This window comes from Furipterus horrens, unplaced genomic scaffold, assembly GCF_987537825.1.
Source record: "Furipterus horrens unplaced genomic scaffold, mFurHor1.1.pri manual_scaffold_1, whole genome shotgun sequence".
NCBI classification, from domain to species: domain Eukaryota; kingdom Metazoa; phylum Chordata; class Mammalia; order Chiroptera; family Furipteridae; genus Furipterus; species Furipterus horrens.
This window is the reverse complement of record NW_028327171.1, coordinates 165,723,659-165,741,989: the sequence shown is the minus strand read 5'-3', so window position 1 is coordinate 165,741,989 and position 18,331 is coordinate 165,723,659. Positions and strand designations below refer to the sequence as shown.

General features: G+C 40.3%; 1 protein-coding gene across 1 annotated transcript in view; it reads right to left on the bottom strand.

Moving 5' to 3' along the window:
- The window catches only part of MYO3B (myosin IIIB), a 437,546-nt gene that overhangs the window by 130,284 nt on the left and 288,931 nt on the right, over positions 1-18,331 (bottom strand). The window contains exons 30-31 of the mRNA XM_090280660.1: positions 5,720-5,780; positions 4,685-4,784 (exon numbers count right to left, since the gene is read on the bottom strand). Of these exons, the coding sequence (XP_090136786.1) occupies positions 4,685-4,784; positions 5,720-5,780 (161 nt within the window). The remainder of the gene's footprint in view (positions 1-4,684; positions 4,785-5,719; positions 5,781-18,331) is intronic.

The following is an 18,331-nucleotide window of genomic DNA, read 5'->3' as shown; positions in this document are numbered from 1 at the left end:
AACCATTATGGTAATGACATACATGCTAGAGATATGTGTAAATATTCAGGTCTGGTGGGATATTCAGATCTTGCAGGAGGTTGGTGGAGGCAGCATAGTTTATAAAACAGAAATTTCTTTTAAAGGCAATAATTCCAAATAATTTTAGAAAGTGAGATACTTTATAAAAGTCTGGAGCACTCCCCTCTTCTTCCTCTATAGCAAAGTTACAAGTACCCACAAGTGAATTAATTCTTGACAACTTCCTGAGAATTTAATGAGAGCACTTGAGCTAAATGCGGACATTCAGTGTGTTGTTACCAAATCTGCTTTGTAAAATAACAGCTGCAAAGACCAAGATATTTGAATTGTGTTAGTCTGTTAGGGATCTTATTTCACTCCCTGGCCTGTGGTTAACATATAGTAGGTGCTCAGTAAGTCTGTTGAGTAAATAGAAAACCATATATACAAAGTCTACCTTTTCTAATTCAATGTAATATCATTGAGATAGGGAATATCTAGATCAGTGGTTTTCAACGGTACTCCCCAGATCAGCGGCATGGCATCACCTGGGAACTTGATAAAAATGTAAATCCCCTCTTTCCTCCACCCCACACAAGCTTAGAAACTGTGGAATGGGCCCAGCAATCTGTGATTCAGATACTCTCTGAGGATTGAGAACCACCAGATCTGAAAAGATCCCTTGACAAGGAGGTGTTTTTCCACCTTCCCGTGCCAAAGGAAAGAATTCTCTGCCTGTAATTACAATCTACCAATTCACTCACTGATTTATGGTGAATTCCATGGCACCTAGGCAAGAAGAAAAGATATCTCAGCCCAACGGGAGCTGAAAAGAGGGGGCTCTGAAGCACCAGAGACTACCCATTCGTGAGGCCTCAACAAGCAGCCTGGAAGTTCTGTGTGTGATTTCCCTAATGGCACTGGGTGCAAGACAGGGAGGCCCAGTAGCCTTCCCTCCATGTGGGGTTTGGTTGCATGTGCTTTCCCGACAGGAAAAATGTTGCCTTTGAGGCTCTGATGTAGGAACATGCTCTCCCTGTCAAACGGGTAACATTTGAGCCCATTATGATCACAGTGGCTGCTGTCTGGCAAGCTGCTGCTACCCTTTCCAAACACAGGCAGCCAGTGTGAGGCGATGATTCTGTAGCACTCGCTAAGGCTTAGTCTTGCTTGATGCAGTGATCTAATTTTTAAAAACCAGTCCCTCTCAATGCGAGTTCAACTTCCAGTATTAGAATAGGGTGACCAGCTCGTCCCAGTTTGCCTGAGACTCTCCTGGAGTTAGCACGGAAAATCCTACATCTTGGAAAACTCTTCAGTCCCGGGAAAACAGATGTTTCACAGCCCAAGTTTGCTTCAGTGATTAGCAATAAGGTAGGTAAAGGAAAATAACGAAGCATATGGCCTTGGAAAAGCAACTGGGTGAAAGTGTGTGTGATTTGTTCAGTATTTGTGGGATGGACAGGCCCTGAGAGATGTGACACTAGGTGCTTCTTGGGGCTTACTGCAGACTGTGGCCCCTTAGGAGGCTGGTATAGTACTGTTCACTCCTCAGCTCCCTAAAAATGTAGCGTGCTCCGTCTTTAACACATGATATAGCGGTTACTCTTAGCAGGTGCAATGGTTATCTTTACTTGCAAAAAGAAGTAGGAGTAATTTATACAACCTGTAGATGAGAAGATACCCAAGGTCAGAACTACCTAACTTAGGTGAGGTATCACAGGAAAGCCAGGGCAGGAAATGGCAGTTTTTGAACAAACAGGTCACGAAGTTACACTAAAGCTTGTGTACTTTACAAGAAGATATTAGAGGTAAAGTCCCTAGCATGTGTTGAAACTAGGCACCTAATACTTTTGTGACAGTTTCCTTTCTTTTGCTCCTAGGGATTCCCTCAGTTATTCTACTCAGATCCTTTTTTTTTTAACTGCAGAAAAATGTTTAAAACCTTTATTTTAGACCACCACAAAGAAGAAAGAGAGAGAAAGGGAAGGAAAGTATGTTATAAAAAGTGAGCATATTAATAAAAGCAAGAAACATTAGCTTTGTATTAAGAGAGAAGAAAGGAAAAATAATCAGGCACATTAACTAAGTCATAATGGTCAATGGTCATTTAATTCAAGGGTAGGTGTTCCAATTTCACAATTGTATCCAAGGATCTCTCTGCATTACAGCCCAGTGTGATAATTATTGTTAATGATCATGTCCTGATATGTCAAGAATAAGAATTGTGTTTGGTATACTTAGTACGAAGGAGAGTTTAGAAAGTTACAGCTGCCTGGAAAATGCAACTTACACATAACATTTCATTGACGAACGATGTCTAGTCTATACTCAACATAATTCAGGTTATGTCAGTCCTCTGCTGCACACTCTCAGGGGCTCCCCATTTCACTGAGTTTACCCCCACTACTCAAAATGCAGACCTTAGATGAACAAGATCACACAACTGGGAGCTCATTCGTGTTGCAGAATCTCAGGAGCCACCCAGACCTGCCAAATCAGAAGAACATTAAGAAATACTGACCTGTGTCACTCAGCTCCTCCCCTCCTACCATTCTCTTCCTTGCTTTTTCAGCTCCAATCACACGGTGTTGCTTTCTGCTCCTCATGTGTTCTATGCATGCTCTCTCCTCAGAGTCTTTGCCATGTCTGTTCCCTCTGTCTTTAATGCTTTTTCCCTAGATATCTACATGACTAACGAGCTTCCCACCTTTAAGCCTTCTCAATGAAGCCCATCCTGACTACCCTATTTAAAAGTAAACCATTCCTCAACTCTATCTTCCACACTATGGCCGCTCCTAATCTTCCTTGCTGTAGCTTCTCCCTATGACACTTTGCTTTTATAACATCCCATACAACTGACTTACATATATTATACTTACTGTTTATTGTTGTCTCCCTCTGCTAGAACATAGCATTGTGAAGAAAGAAATTTTTTACTCTTGTTCCCTGGTGTATCATATATGCCTAGAACAGTGCTAGTGATGTGGGGTCTGTAGGCTGACTCTTGTTACTTATCACAACAAGAGGAGCAAAGAAATTTAGAATAATTTAGTTTAGAGTAAAAAATTTAGAAAAGTTTTTTTTAAAGGTTTATTTTATTCTCATTTGAGAGAGAGAAAAACATCAACGTGAGAAACACCAATCGGCCACCTCCTGCACATACCCCTGTGAGCCCGCAACCTGAGCATGTGCCCTGACCTGGTACAGAACCAGCAACCCTTCAGTTACAGGACAATGCTTCAACCAACTGAGCCACACTGGCCAGGCAGAAATTTAGAACATTTTTGAACAAGTTTATATGGACACAACACATAAAAAGTGTAATACTCTAGTAATTCATTTTTATTGTATTTCACAAAAGTATCTGGCTGCATAAATTGTAAATGAGAACAACAACCCCCAAAGTGGTCTTTTAAAAACAGTTTGAAGAGTACTGACCCAGAACAGTTCTTAGCACTTAGCATTAATATTGTTTCCTGAATAAATACAAGAACAAATGCCTAAAGAATAAAGTTTTACATAATAAAATCAGATTAGATCTGTATATATGCCTGTCAGTCTAGTTAAATAATTTCACTGCTTAGATTAGTAGCAAAGTGATTTGTATTATGCACTTCCTGGGTCTACTGTGCCTTTCTTTCCCATGTAAAGAATGAGTGGGGCCTAAATGGACCAATTAAGGACACGTCTGAGACCCGTTGACTAAGGTGCTGGTGACAGCCTTTATTCCTACCCCTGCCTCATCATGGCCTTATTGCTGATCACAATATGGCTATGGGGGAAGTTCCTTTTGACAGACTTATCATTTTCTGCATATCCATTTAAAAGGTTCTGCTCATCCTTTCTTGTTTCTCTCCAGAAGTTTAAGTTCCATGTGGACTGGAGGTCCCAATATATTTATTACACATTTCCCACTTCATATAGTACTACTTTGTCACTGAAGAAAAGGCTGAGAAGAAATTTGGACAGACTTGAGAAACTACTGCATATTTCAGAAAAATAGATAAGATCAATAGCAAATGTAATGTGGGTATTTTAAGTTGAAAAGGTTTCTTTGGAATGGTCTACATTGTCCTTAGTACCTTTTGGTTCATAACTATTTCTTATAATCATGCTTCTATTTTATCTTCCAGAGGTACTGACTTTAGCCACGCATAAGCCCGCAAACTGACTTTTACTATAGTCTACAGGAAAGAATTTAGAAAAGGGGCCAGAAATAGTTACTCCCCAAAAGAGTATGGCAAGATGTTTATATTATTACTGAAAAAAAAAGGCCATGTTGCCAGAAGGGCAGAACTCCTCATTAAATCCACATTCTTTACCAAGCCCTAGATTTTGACCCTGAATGATCTGCTTCACTGAAAGCTGGTCAGTTGTTTATCTTTCCTTTAACCAAATGAACTTTTAAGTAGTTTCTTAATTTGAGGTTCTTACATGTAAAGGGAAAGGTATGGTCACGACATTCATTTTCCTCCCTCAGAAAAAGTAAGCTTAAATGGCACAGGTAGGCAGCAAACTGCTTCCAGTCTGTAAGGCTTCCCAAACCCGAACTTGGTGTTAGCACTAAGTCCTATCGCTGTCTCAGCCCTGCCTTCTAGACAGTCCTGCCCAAATAACTTTTTAAAAAGGACACAGCCATGCAAAGGGTAGACATAGCATGCGATCCAAATGTTCTTCTTACCAGGTGTTGCAGGGGCTCCCCTGGAGGGACTCGGTCCCTGGCAACTTGGAGCAGCGTGGAGTGTCTGAGAAGTCAGCAGATTGGTCCCGGGGACTGGGCGCTTCAGAAAGACCCAGTAAAAGAAACATTATTTTTATCTGCTGATGGAATAACCTTAAGGATATGGCTTCCATTTAACTAAGGGACCCCTCACCCCAATCGTATGGAGCAGACAAGTATATTGGGGTCATGTTGTAAGTTGCCCCTGTCTTGTATTAAAATTGAGTTGAGGTCCTCTCCTAGGGGGCAATTAGTAGCAAAGTCATGACCCCGTTTACTTCATTCATTTATTTCTTCCTCTGAACAACTTAACCTAGCTCCCTCTTAAATTAATTAATTACAGTTCAGAATATAAAAACAGCTATGTGCTGATTTTCTCTTAGAGTTGATGTTTATCCCTAAGAAAGAAAAAAGAAAACCTATAGGAAGGTATTAATCTACTTAACATTTCTAAGTATATCATCCAAAGGATTTTGTTTTTTTAATCTTACATATGCTCAGCAGAGTTACTGGCAAAAACTGTACATTTTCTTCATTTCATCCTTTCAACATCAAATAGTAGGCAGCAAAAATTGGATCAGACTTCAAAGCCTGCTGTGGGCTCCAAGTCACAGAGAGACGCCTCCATTTCACATATTGAATTCGAGCAGGATATCAAAGTGCTACCAAAGAACCTCGGGTCCCTGCTCAGAAAGAGGCTCTAACATCTGTAGAGAGTGGAGTGCGCAGACAAATCACCTCGGGGAGCAGCTAGCATTTATTCTCAGCAGCAAATTTCCAGGCTTTTGATTCTCTCTTCGCTGTACCTGCCTGTCTCTCTGCTGAACCAAGTTCTTTAGCAAGCTGGTCTTTTGTCTCAAAGACTTCGAACTATCACTAACAGTTTTATGTTTGGTTGGCTGGACCAGGCAGCCACAGACAGGCTACCCGCCCACAGACTCAGATGAGTCTGAAATAAAGATACGTAGTCACTTCGAAATCAAGATATCCAGCTACCTTATTTGGATATCCTGCGAAGACATCAAGTCCTTTTGGAGAACTCTGGGCTTGTGAATGCCTAAAAACAAAAATTAAAATAATCACAATTTTAAAAAGATCTGAAAATGATAATTAAAACACTTTATTAAAAGAGACTTGTTTAATTATGCTCCCATTGTTTCCCACTCCAGTCCTTGGTTATAAAGACATGGTGTTGCTCTTAAATCCACAGTCAGCCTGAGATCCTAAAACCTAAGAAACTGTCCTTTTTAAAGTTGTGTGATCCAATCTGGTTTACTATTGTGTTTTTACAAACTTTACCAAGAAGCCAACTAAGTTGATGCTAAGGATGCACTATCCACCCAGCACATTAATCACTTTAGTTGTTAAATAATTAAAAATAGACTCTGTAGTCAAACATGTTTGGGAAATGCTGAGCTGAATAGAGTTTAAGAGGTTTCCTTAATGCAGGCATGATCTTTTACAATCACCAGACATGTTTATTAATTTCCAAAGTAGGGTGGGAAGAGAACGTTTTTGACCAAGAAACTTAAAAAGTGATAACCTATTAATATCTATTATTAAAATAACTGTACATGGAGCAAAGTTTGGAAAAATCAATTGTGCTGCATCCCCAATTTCTTGTATTTGGAACACATTGTATCAAGTGTGATAATCATAATGTACTGTTAAAATAGAAGCCAGTGTTTACAGTTCCTTTCAGAGGAACCCAGCAGAGTGGAAAGCTGATTAGAGGAAGGAAAAGCTGGGTTCTAACCCTGGCCTCAAGGTCTCAGATCTCTCTCTCTCTCTCTCTCTCTCTCTCTCTCTCTCTCTCTCTCTCTCTCTCACAAACACACACAAACACACACACAAAACCCAAATATGTGACTGGGTAAATTTCTACAATATTCCAGATTCTAGTTTTCTTCATCTATAAAATGAGGGGATTGAGATAAATTATTCCTTAGGTCTCTTTGAGTTCTACACTAATAATCTTAATGTTTATTTGTAATGACAAATTTATTTTCTGAATATTACCTTCAAAATGTACCTGTTTATAGTAGATTATAGCAATAAATCCATTTTTAAAATATTAAACCAATACCTGGGGCAAGGGGACTATAATGTTATACTTAATTTGTGTGCATATTTGTTTATCATATGTCTCCCACTTTGGAATATAAGTTCCATGAAGGCAGGGACTAGATGTGCTGTATTTTATACTCTCTGTCAGCACCTAATCCAGTGTCTGGTACATTGTAAGTGTCTCAATAACATGAGACAAGTTGAATAAATACAAGAATGACTAGTGGACCCCCAAAATATAGATCATGGAGATCAGTTAGCATGCCCTTAACATTAAAATTAAAGTTACTAGCATTTATACAGTACTTCATATACAAAAATATGTTTTATATATCCAATGAGATTTTCACAAACATTTTGAGCTAAGTGCTTTAATTGTCCCTATTATCGGTTGGCAGCCGTCCGTCTCGAGAGACGATGGTGTAGCTTCTTAAGAGTCTATCTGCACCGCCGAGAATGGCTGTGCAGTCCGACTCGGGAGTGACACGGTATCTGTCTCCTCCCGTGTTGAATCGACATCTTGCGATGACGCTGGAGTGTCCTCTCCAGTGAAGCTGAAGCTACAGAGCCTGGGCAGGGTGATATGGAGGGTCTGCTGTTGCCCATGCAGCAGAACCCCCCTCTCTTCGCAGCTGAAGGGTCCAAGGGAAAGACGGAGTCGATACAGCTTGGGTTCAGGTGCGCCGCAGGAGTTGCCGGTGTTGACTACAACGTCAAACCGCCTTAGGGACTCCGGCTCCAGATTTTCTGTCGGGGTTTACTCCCTTAGCCTTTCCCCTGAAGAGGTATGCCGCAAGGCAGCGGAGGTTTTTTGGAGTCAGAGTTTTCCTTCTCTGATGTACCCTGACTGGAAGATCGAACCAGCGACACTTAGCTCGCAGGCCGACGCTCAATCCACTGAGCTAAACCCTATTATATAGATGAAGAAACTGAAGTTCAGAGAGGATAAGGGATTTTCCCAGGAATCAAGGTGAATATGTGGTAGAGTTAAGATGCTGACCCCCTGTTTTTCTGATTCCAAATCATCTGTTCTTCCTCTGAACCATTACACCTTCTAGGCCCTTTTGTCTCTGTGCATTAGCTCACAGGACTCATTCCTGTCAGCCTGGGTAAGTCCCAGTGGCTGTGGGACACCTGGAGGACGGCTGGACTCTGATATCCTCTAGGAGTCCTGATGAGATTTGGAGAAAATTTAAGGAAGAGAGCTCACCTTTTGAATTACTATGGAGACTCCAATTTCTGCCATTCCCACCCTAACAGATAAATGAACCTCTTAGGAACTCCACTAGCTTGCATGGCTTTTCAGAGTCCAAAAGCCAGTGGCAGATGCTTTCCAAACTCTCATCAGTTTGACTCCCTCCTCATTCAAGCCTTTGGAAAAATCTAAAGCAGCTCAATGCAATGTTTGTATGTGTTACCTTGTTTTTAAAAGGTGGAGGAGGGGTGGGTAGATGCCATGGCAAAGAGATGAGGAAGTAGTTGATTAAGCAAAGTTAAGCAGGTTTCTTTCCTGAGACGCTTTCCAGAACTTTGACCTTAATAATATGCACAATGAAAACCTACAGGGGAGAAGAATGGGCAGCACTTCCCAGATGTTGTTTCAACGATGGAACCTTCTCCCATGGAGCATGCCGGGGGTCCATTGGTTCCTATAACATGCCTTAGGAAGCACTGATCTAGACAGTGCTTATGTGAAACAGATTCCAATTTACTTTTTAAAAATGGTGTAAGTCAATATTCTTTAAAAGTGTAACTGCTTGAATTCCGCAGCAATTTCATCGGGTATGTTGTTGTTTACCTCAGGGACTTGAGACTGACAGTAAGTGGACAGTGCTCTGCAAGGTGTCACAAGCAACACACAGAAAAGCACAACAGTAACAGGTAGTCGATGCGTACATGGCACCAGGCACCTAGCAAAGCATGGATACATGGACCTCCCATGTAACACCTCCAACAACCCATTTTACAGGTGAGGGAATGAAGGATCAAGAAGCTAATGACGTCTTCATGTCCTAACTAGTAAATAGTGCAGCATAAGACCTGCTGACATAGAAAAGGAGACCTTGAAAGGAAATTATGGATTCAGGCAAGGATGATTAATTGCTGATAAAACCTTTAGACAAATGGTTGACGGGAAACAGGACATTCATATGGTGCCAAAACACCACCATACATATTCCTTCAGGTCACAAGGGGAGCAGGTAACTGCACCCTGGAGAAATCAGAAGGTCACCATATTAATCCAATGTCCAGACACCACTAATGTCCAGACAACACTGTCTTGTGATGTGAGGCAATATAAAGATTGCAACCTCAGCCAGGATATTTATATTTTTTCTTTAGGTCAAAATCATTTAAATTGAATCTAATCAAAACTTTAAATCTAATTTGCCATTACCTAAAACACAGGGTATATAGGGCAACCTAAGACCACAGAGAATCAAGCAAGCAAATCCTTAAAGGTGAGCTATTTTATGGGATAATTGGCTTGACCTCCACAATTGGGAAAATTTGACGATGGACTGGTATTAAATGATATTAAAGAATTATTCATCCCTGAATGCTGTGGCTCAGTAGATTGAGCATCAGCCTGCGAGCCAAGTGTCACTGGTTCGATTCCCAGTCAGGGCACATGGCTAGGTTGCACGTCAGGTCCCCAGTTGAGGGGCGCAAGTGAGAGGTAACCACACAGTAATGTTTCTCTCCCTCTCTTTCTCCTTTCCCCTCTCTCTAAAAATAAATAAATAAACAAACAAATAAATAAATAATTTTTTTAAAAAATAGAATTATTCATTAAAAAATATGATATTATCTTGAATCTATAGGGGGAAAAAATTATCACTGTCCTCAGCCTCCATTAGAAATCACATGCTAAATGGCAGAAGCAGCGAATTTGGTTATCAAAGGGTGGTGAATAGGAAGGTAGTTTTTCTATAAAGGCTTCACTGCCACTGTCTAGGACTCTTCTAGCCTCTCAGAAGCCGGAACTGAAGTCTCAAGCAGAGCGCGTCCAGGGCCTGGCTCCTTGGCTGCTCTGCTGCCGTAGGTTCACTGAATTGTGGGTTCTAGGGAAGATACAAACTCTCAGTCACCACAGAGAACACTTCTGCTGGGCATCTGCCTTGAAAACACCCCCAAATGAAACTCATGTCTAATTCCTTCTTCTGAAACCCTGATCCCAGTGTGACTGGATGAGAAACAGAATGAAGGCTGCAGCGCTCTTGAGTGCAGGGCTGCCGAGAATGCCTGGCATCTTCCCGTCTTCTGTAGCAAAGATTCCTGAGGTCAGCTGGCTTTGTCATGCTGGGCTGGCGGCACCAGGTGAAGTCACTGTGTTTAGGGACTGGGTCTCAGCTTTGCGGTTTGCCAGTTTGCTGAGGGGTGATGATTTTGGGGGGAGCTGGGTTGCACTACCTAAACTCAAAAGAATCATATTTGGAAAATAGAATGCCAGTCTATGATTTTACAGTGAGTAGTATAATATGGACTATACTCTCCTGCTCACTAATTGGTTGATACACTCTGGAGAATGAATTACACATCAGAAATAGAACAAAGGAATCTGGTCTTGTTAACTGACCTTTTAGTACTTTAAGGTTAGAATCAATAACTTTTTTCTTGGATGGGAGTAGAGACACTGGTTAGTCTCTGATTCTGCATTTTCTAAGCTTCATTTAAATTTTCGCAGTTTTTATTAACTGATAAAATTGGCAAGATTATATCTTATTTTCGATCAATTATAATTTAAAATGGTTTCTAAACAAACTGAGAAATCCATTAGTCATTTGCACTTGAGAGCATCTTCTAATTTCAAAACAGGATAGATTGCAGCTACCTCACAGTGGGTTGATTTTTGTTAGTTTCCTGCTGTCTCTAGATTTGGGAGTAATTCTCACTGTATACTTGTGTCTTACTTGATTGCCCTGGGAGGAAGGCTCATCAGCGTCACCAAGCAAATTTATTCCTGCTTCTTGTATTTTGTACACAGAGATTTTAATAAGAAGTCAATTTCTTGTTCCCAAGAAGTAGTGGTCAATCCACCCTGTAAAAGATATGCCCAGACCAAGATTTTTTTTAACACAGTAGGAACCCCATGAATCTTGAGGAAGGACAAGTCACACAACTTTCTTTATGGGGTTATTAAAGTGAAAGATAATAGAAAACATAAATATCTTCAGAAATGGTTTCGATAAGTTCAAGTTCTGAAGGTAAATTAAAATATTTAAGGAATGACATTAGAGAAGAGGACACTGCCCATGTAAAACATCCCTTGTGGACCTGAGAGCTAAGAGGATTTCTGTATGAACTGACCACAGGTTGAACCCCAGCTGGCAACTCGAGTGTTCTTATTTAGTTCTTACATGGAACATGAACATTCCATGTTCATGGCCATCCCTTCTACTCTGGGCAGAGTTGGAGGCTCCTATGTGTATTTGCATAAACTATTGGGCATAAATACACTAAAAAGTTCGTTCTGGAACTGACTTGTTTGATGCCACACCCTGACCAATTAAAAGTGTCTACAAATCACCTACTTAAGGTGAGCTTTAACAGGTTTTGATCAAAGGAGAGAGAGCAAAGAAGAGCAAGTACCATAAACCACTTGGCTTTTGAGATATCAGAGCTGTTACTGTTTTATCTTTTCTTCTTTATTTTTAAGTTGATGAAAATGCTCCAAACTCCCAACTGGTCTGAATATTCACCAATCACTAATCAACAAAAGTAGAGTAATAACTGACTTTCTCCTCAGAGTAAGTGTTTAAAAGAACTAGTGTCGAAATATTTCTCTTTTATTCTTTCTTGTATTAAAATTTTTTTTCTGATTAAAAATGATAGATATTCACTGATGTACTCTATACATTACAGATATTGCAAAGAGAAGAAAATAAAGATCAGGGATAATCTCCACACCCAGACATAACTACTCTTAACGCTTTGATGTATATTTTTTTTAAGATCTTTTCTATCACAAAATATACATTTAAAAACAATGACTCATAATATGTTTACTATTTTAACCTACCTTTTATAATCATGAGTATCTTTCCATATATTTGTGTTTAATGTCCACATATGCAAGTATGCATGTATGTCGTATTTATGGCTATATAGTATTTCACTAGGTGATTATCATAAGTGGTTTATTTAACTAATATATTATTTTTAGATATTTAAGGTGTTTTCATTTTTATTAAATTATAAATAATGGATCATTAAATATCCTGTGCATATAGTGATGAGTACTTGTCCAGTTCACCCTGGCTGGTTTGGCTCAGTGGATTGAGCGTCGGCCTGCGAGCTAAGTGTCGCTGGTTCGATCGTCCAGTCAGGGCACATCAGAGAAGGAAAACTCTGACTCCAAAAAACCTCCGCTGCCTTGCGGCATACCTCTTCAGGGGAAAGGCTAAGGGAGTAAACCCCGACAGAAAATCCGGAGCCGGAGTCCCTAAGGCGGTTTGACGTTGTAGTCAACACCGGCAACTCCTGCGGCGCACCTGAAGCCAAGCTGTATTGACTCCGTCTTTCCCTTGGACCCTTCAGCTGCGAAGAGAGGGGGGGTCTGCTGCATGGGCAACAGCAGACCCTCCACATCACCCCGCCCAGGCTCTGTAGCTTCAGCTTCACTGGAGAGGACACTCCAGTGTCATCGCAAGATGTCGATTCAACACGGGAGGAGACAGATACCGTGTCACTCCCGAGTCGGACTGCACAACCATTCTCGGCGGTGCAGATAGACTCTTAAGAAGCTACACCATCGTCTCTCGAGACGGACGGCTGCCAACGACGACTTGTCCAGTTATTTTCCTAGAATAAATCTTAATGTAAGGCTATTTTGTTAAAGGTTGAGTAATTTTTTGCTTACTTTAAGTCTTTTGAATGACATCATCATATCCTCCTTTAAAAAAGAAAGAAAAAACTACATATCCATTATGTCACCAACATGGTATAGTATCAGTCTTTTTAATTTAGCTTACCTCTTGGGGAAAAAAAAAGTACCTCATTATTATTTTAATCGGCACTTTTTGATTTCTAGAGAGGGAAAACATTATTCCTGGGCTTTAACATATGATTTGAAGGAAATACAAAGAATATAGGAGAAGTGAAATCAAATTGTTAGAGAAAAAAAAAGGAAACTGAAGAAATGATCACAGCTTTTCCATTATTTCTTCTCATTAAGTTTGGTAACTTCTATAAGGATTTTGAATGCATTCCCTGTGTCAAACCCCCAATAAGTATCACTGCTGAATGAGTGGAATATGCATGTTATACTTAAAATACGTGTAAATGAATTTTGTTTTTGCTCTTGGACACATAATTATTTTAAGTTTTAGAATATGGCTCAAGGAAAAATTCATCAAAAGGACTCGAAAAGACTGATAAATATTTCATAATGCCACTGCTCTAAGTTACCACTACTTAGCTTTATGTACTTATTCTATTTTTCCAAATCCCACCGAGTCCTTTAAATGCAGTATTTGTTTGTCTCATTGCTTTTCCCTAACCGGGAGCCCATTCAGCCTTAATTTGCCAGTTCTTGCAGTCTCATTTTTTTTCTACTTCACTACTTTTGTGCAGGGAGCTGTCACTATCTGAAGTCTAGGGGGAACAGAAGACTTTTCTTCCTTCTGCTGGGAATGCTTGCTGTCTCAGGCAAAAGGACACCTGACCATAAAACCTACTCCAAAAAAAAAAAAACCTACTCCAGTCCTTTTTCAGCACACAAAGTAGCTGAGAGAAGTCCCAGCCTCAGGCCCAGAGATGCATTTAAGATGCAGTGGTGAGCACCATCACCCAAAGTAACGCAGAGCCGTGGGCTGAGGGCCGCAGCACAGCCAGAATGGCTGAACAGCAGTTTACTCTGCTGAGGACTTGGCTGGATCATCCTTCCCTCAGTGCTAGCAGCAGCGGTCTGATCAGGGTGCCCATTTCACAGCCGCAGCAGGAGCTAAGTAATCCGTCCAGGTCACACCAAGATACAGCCCAGATCTGGTAGACACGGAGCCTGTGTTCTCGGCATCCAGTGCCATTTTGTTAGTGGACTCTTTAGGATAGTCGTACAATTGTATTTGGGATCTTAAGGGTTGACACTTGGGGAGACCGACATTTAGTTCTAGAACATTTGCAAAGGCAGATTAAATTAAGCCCAGCTGTACCTGCAGGTACCTCTTGGCCCATGACCTGCTGACCTTTACTTACCTTGTATCTATGGACTACTATTAAGAGCATGCTCACTTGTACCACATTCACGGCTCTAATTTGGTGGCAGGACATCTGAGATTCCATATGGTTATAAGAATGATGTATATTAATTACATGTGCGATACAAAGTCCTCGGTAGCCTCCCAGGCATTGTTCACTCATTCTACAAGTATCTGTTGAGCACCTTCAATTTGTCTGCTACTGTTATTGGGGAGATAGCATCGGGATGTTTCTAAGAACCTACATTCTAGATGAGGTTGATAATAAAAGAAAGAAATAAGTAAAGATGAAAGCGTATTAAATAGAAGTAAATGCCAAAGAAGAAAGTTAGAGCAGGGAAGGGGAACAGGAAGCGCTGGAGGCAGAGTCTGTAATTTTAGACTCAGTGGCTACAGAAGGTGACATCAGAGTGAAGTCCATAATAAATAAATAGAGTTGATGTCTTTGGATATGTTTTTAATCAAAAGCTCTTAAAGGGTAAAAATCTATATTTTATGGCATGTAGAGGTCAGAGAACTATTGTAAACACTTGGTAAAAGTTTAGCAACATACTTCGTGATATGTATTCATGATATACAAATACATATTCATGATATATTAGTTCCAAAGAACTTGGGCTAGTGTTGCCAGATAAAATATAGTCCACCCAGTTAAATTTGAATTCCAGGTACACAATGCATAATTTTTTAGCATACATTTTTTCAAATACTTTTTGGGACATACTAAAACTAAAAAAAAATGTTTTGTTTATATAAAATCCAAATTTAAGTGGTTATCCTGCATTTTCATTTGCTAAATATGGTAACCTTAACTTGAACAAATCAGCACCTCAGCTCTTTCATCAGCAAAACAGGAATAAAAGTTCTTGCCAAGGATTACGTTTGTTCTTTCAGGTAGAATAAAATAAAAACATAAGACCATAGGATTTTTAAAGGATTAAATTAAGAAGGGTATACAAGGTCAAAATTTTGAAATAAAATACATACTTAGGATGGTGTTATACTTATTGTTTACAACTTTGTACTTCTGAAGGACAAATCCCTGAATTTGGAACCTTGAGGCTTGAGAGACAGGAGAATGATAATGACTGGTGTCTGAAGTATTCCTTTCTGTAACTGGTCTCTTCTTTGGGTGGGGTCATAAGGTAACTTGTGAGTTGAGTTACTTGTGATTTGCAATTGCAGCATTTTAAAGACTGAATTAGGCCATGGCATAGATCTGTGGGGCAAAGGATCCTTCAGGCACCATATACTACATCTTTTTTCATGCTGTAAGTGGGGAAACTGAGTCCCAGGAGAAAAAGTGTGATGGGACTTATCCAAGGGAGGCAGAGGGTAAGAGAAAGAAAGGCCTTGCACCCACATTCCTTGCATGATGCTCTTGTCACCCCAAAAAGAGAATATTTAACCCAGTTTTCCTCTTTTAATCCTGAAAGTAGTACTCAGTTCAGGGAAAGAGAAGCAAGAAGCCCTAAACTGAGGTGTGTGATGAGCACACCAAACGATGAGGCCCAAAGGCAGGTGAGGTAGAGGAGTGACAGTAGGGAGGAACATTTTCAGGCATTTTTTAAAATGAAGTGAAAAAGTCTAAACAAGATTGTGGGCCATGACTAATCCGCAATGTCACAGTGGAGGAACTGCAGGACAGACTCCACACAGTGCAATGGTGATGTGGACAGATGCTTAGGTGTGGTAAGGGAGGGGTCAGGCTCTAAAGACAAAGTGGCTCCTGAACTGCCCTGTCTAAAGGGAGGAAGCAGCACTAACCTATCTTTTAATTCTAACTTTTTATTGTTAATTAATTTTACATTTGTAGAAAAGATGCAAGAATGGTATAGGGAATTCTGTGTATTTATTCCTCAGCAGATTCTCCAAATATTTGCAATATACACCTTTACTTATCCTTCTCTCTCTAGTTATATGTATACTGATACACACACACACACACATACACATACATGTAACTTTTTTTCTGAACCATTTGATGGTCAGTGGCACTTCATATCATACTCCGTTATCCCTAAATACTTCAGTGTATGTCTCTTAAAAGTAAGGGCATTCTCTTACATGTTTATAATAAAATAATCAAAATCACAAAATTAATATTAAATAATAATATTATCCAATGTATAGATTGTGTTCAGATTTTGCCAGTTGTGCCCATGGTGCCTTTATAGCAAAAGAACATTCTGGATCATACACTGCATTCAGTTATCAAGTTCCTTCAGTCTCCTTTCCTGGGGAGCAATTCCTCAGTCTTCTTGTCTGTTTCATTTTGAAGCCTACAGGTCATTTTGGAAGAGGTCCCTCTGTTTGGTTTGTCTGCTGTTTCCTCGTGATTAAACTCAATTTATGCACATTTGGCAAAAAATCCACAGAAATGGTGTTGTATTCTTCTCAGTGCATCCTATCAGGAGGCACGTGCTGTCAATTTGTCCGATTACTGGTGGTCCTAACTTTCATCACTCGGGTAGGATGGTTTCTGCCAGGTTTCCCCACTGTCCTTTTATAATGAACGAGTATCTTACAGAGAGTTCCTCTGAGACTGTAAATAGCTTGTTACTACTTCAACTTTCACATACTAGTTTTAGCATCCATTGATGATTCTTGCCTGAAACAATGATTCCTTTGGTAATTGCTAAATAGTAATTTTCTGTTTTTATTATTTCTTCTATATTTATTATTTGATATTCTATTGCAGTGAAAACCTTACTCTTATTCTTCCTTCCCTCCATCCCTTTCTCTTTTCTTTCTCTTTCCTTCTTCCTTTTGCTCTCTCTCCCGCTCTCTCTATCAATGCGGTTCATGAATTCTTATTTTATTACATATACTATATTCTCTCACTATCAGTTTTTACTCTGATACTCAAATTGGCACTGGCTTAATTTTGAAGATTTGGGAGTAACATACTTCAAAATATGTAATTCAGAAAAGAATGTATAATTCTCAGGACTACGTAAAGAAGGGTGGATTCCTCAGAGATGACAACAATAACTCTCCCAATTACTATTATTCAGGAGTGCTTTCTACATGTCAGATGGGATACCATGCACTTTGTGTATGTTAACTCATTTCACTAACATTCACGACCTGGTCAGGTAGATATTGGGCCATTTGTTCTTTCATTTAAAGATGAGGAAACAAAGGCTCTGAGAAAATAATTAAGTTCATCAAGATCTTACCCTTAGTAGTAGCAGGGCTAGTGGACTTCAGGACCTGTGCACTCAACAATTTTTAGGGTTTAGGAAACCCTAAAAATAGGTGTTGAAACCCTCAGGAAATGAGAAGGTCTGAGAAAGAAGGCTGAACTGTTCCTTAAGGGAGCTGGACATTGTTTCCAGGACCTAAAGAGTCATCTGACAAATGGGGCAGTTGGAAACTGTCTACAAGTCTGTCATCACTTGAGGAACTTCCCCAACTTGCTTGGTGGAAACCAGCCCAACCTGCCCGAAATCCAGTGAAAATAGCATAAAGAAAGAGCTCATTTGTGCAGTGTCAGCTGACAGAGATCCAGGAAGACGTGACTTGGCTGAGTTACCCAGGGAAGCATCCCCATGGGTCAAGACAAGTAGAAGCCAAATTCAAGAAGAGAGGAGAAAACTAAGTGAACAGCAGAACAGAGATTGTTTAAGAAATTCAGTATCTATTTGATTCTATAGATCCTGGGTGATGATAGGGCTGTAGCTTTACGCTCCTTGCAGGCTAACAGATGAGATTCTTCTTCCTGCTACAATCCCCCTTCCTCCACCACACCACTGCTTTTAATACCAAATTTTAGGTTTCCTGAGAATGAGTTTAGGTGAAAGAAGTATGTGGCATGCTAGTGAAACTAAGGCAAACAACTGCCCTTAGAGAGAAAAGCACACTTGGATCTGTGAATAACATCTCTACCTTCCCGGAGGAACAAACTAAAAATAAAAGACAACAAGGTGCTTCCTGCCAGCCAGTAAATCCAATAAGCAAAGAAGATGACTCGACCTGCCGCTGGGTAGTTAACAGTCAGCCTGACTCCCTCCACCAGAGAGCGGCCATGTGGTTCTCAGAGCTAACAGCTGCCAAGCAGAACCCCTCAGATTAACCCATAGGTGGTGTTGAACCACTTCCCATTAAGATATTTGCAAAGCAAACAAAAATGATAGCCCCACTCTGAGTGCTGGGAGCCGGCCAACAGCGCTGGCTGTTCTTGTTGACACAAAGAGCTCTCCAGGGAGGGTCTGTGCCAGAGCACGGAAGGCCACTCCTGCCTGCGTCTCCAGACTGTGTTGATCTTAGGCCATTAGAATCCTGGTATCAGGGACTGTTTATTATCTAGTTTCCCAATCACAGCAGTCACTAGAGATCT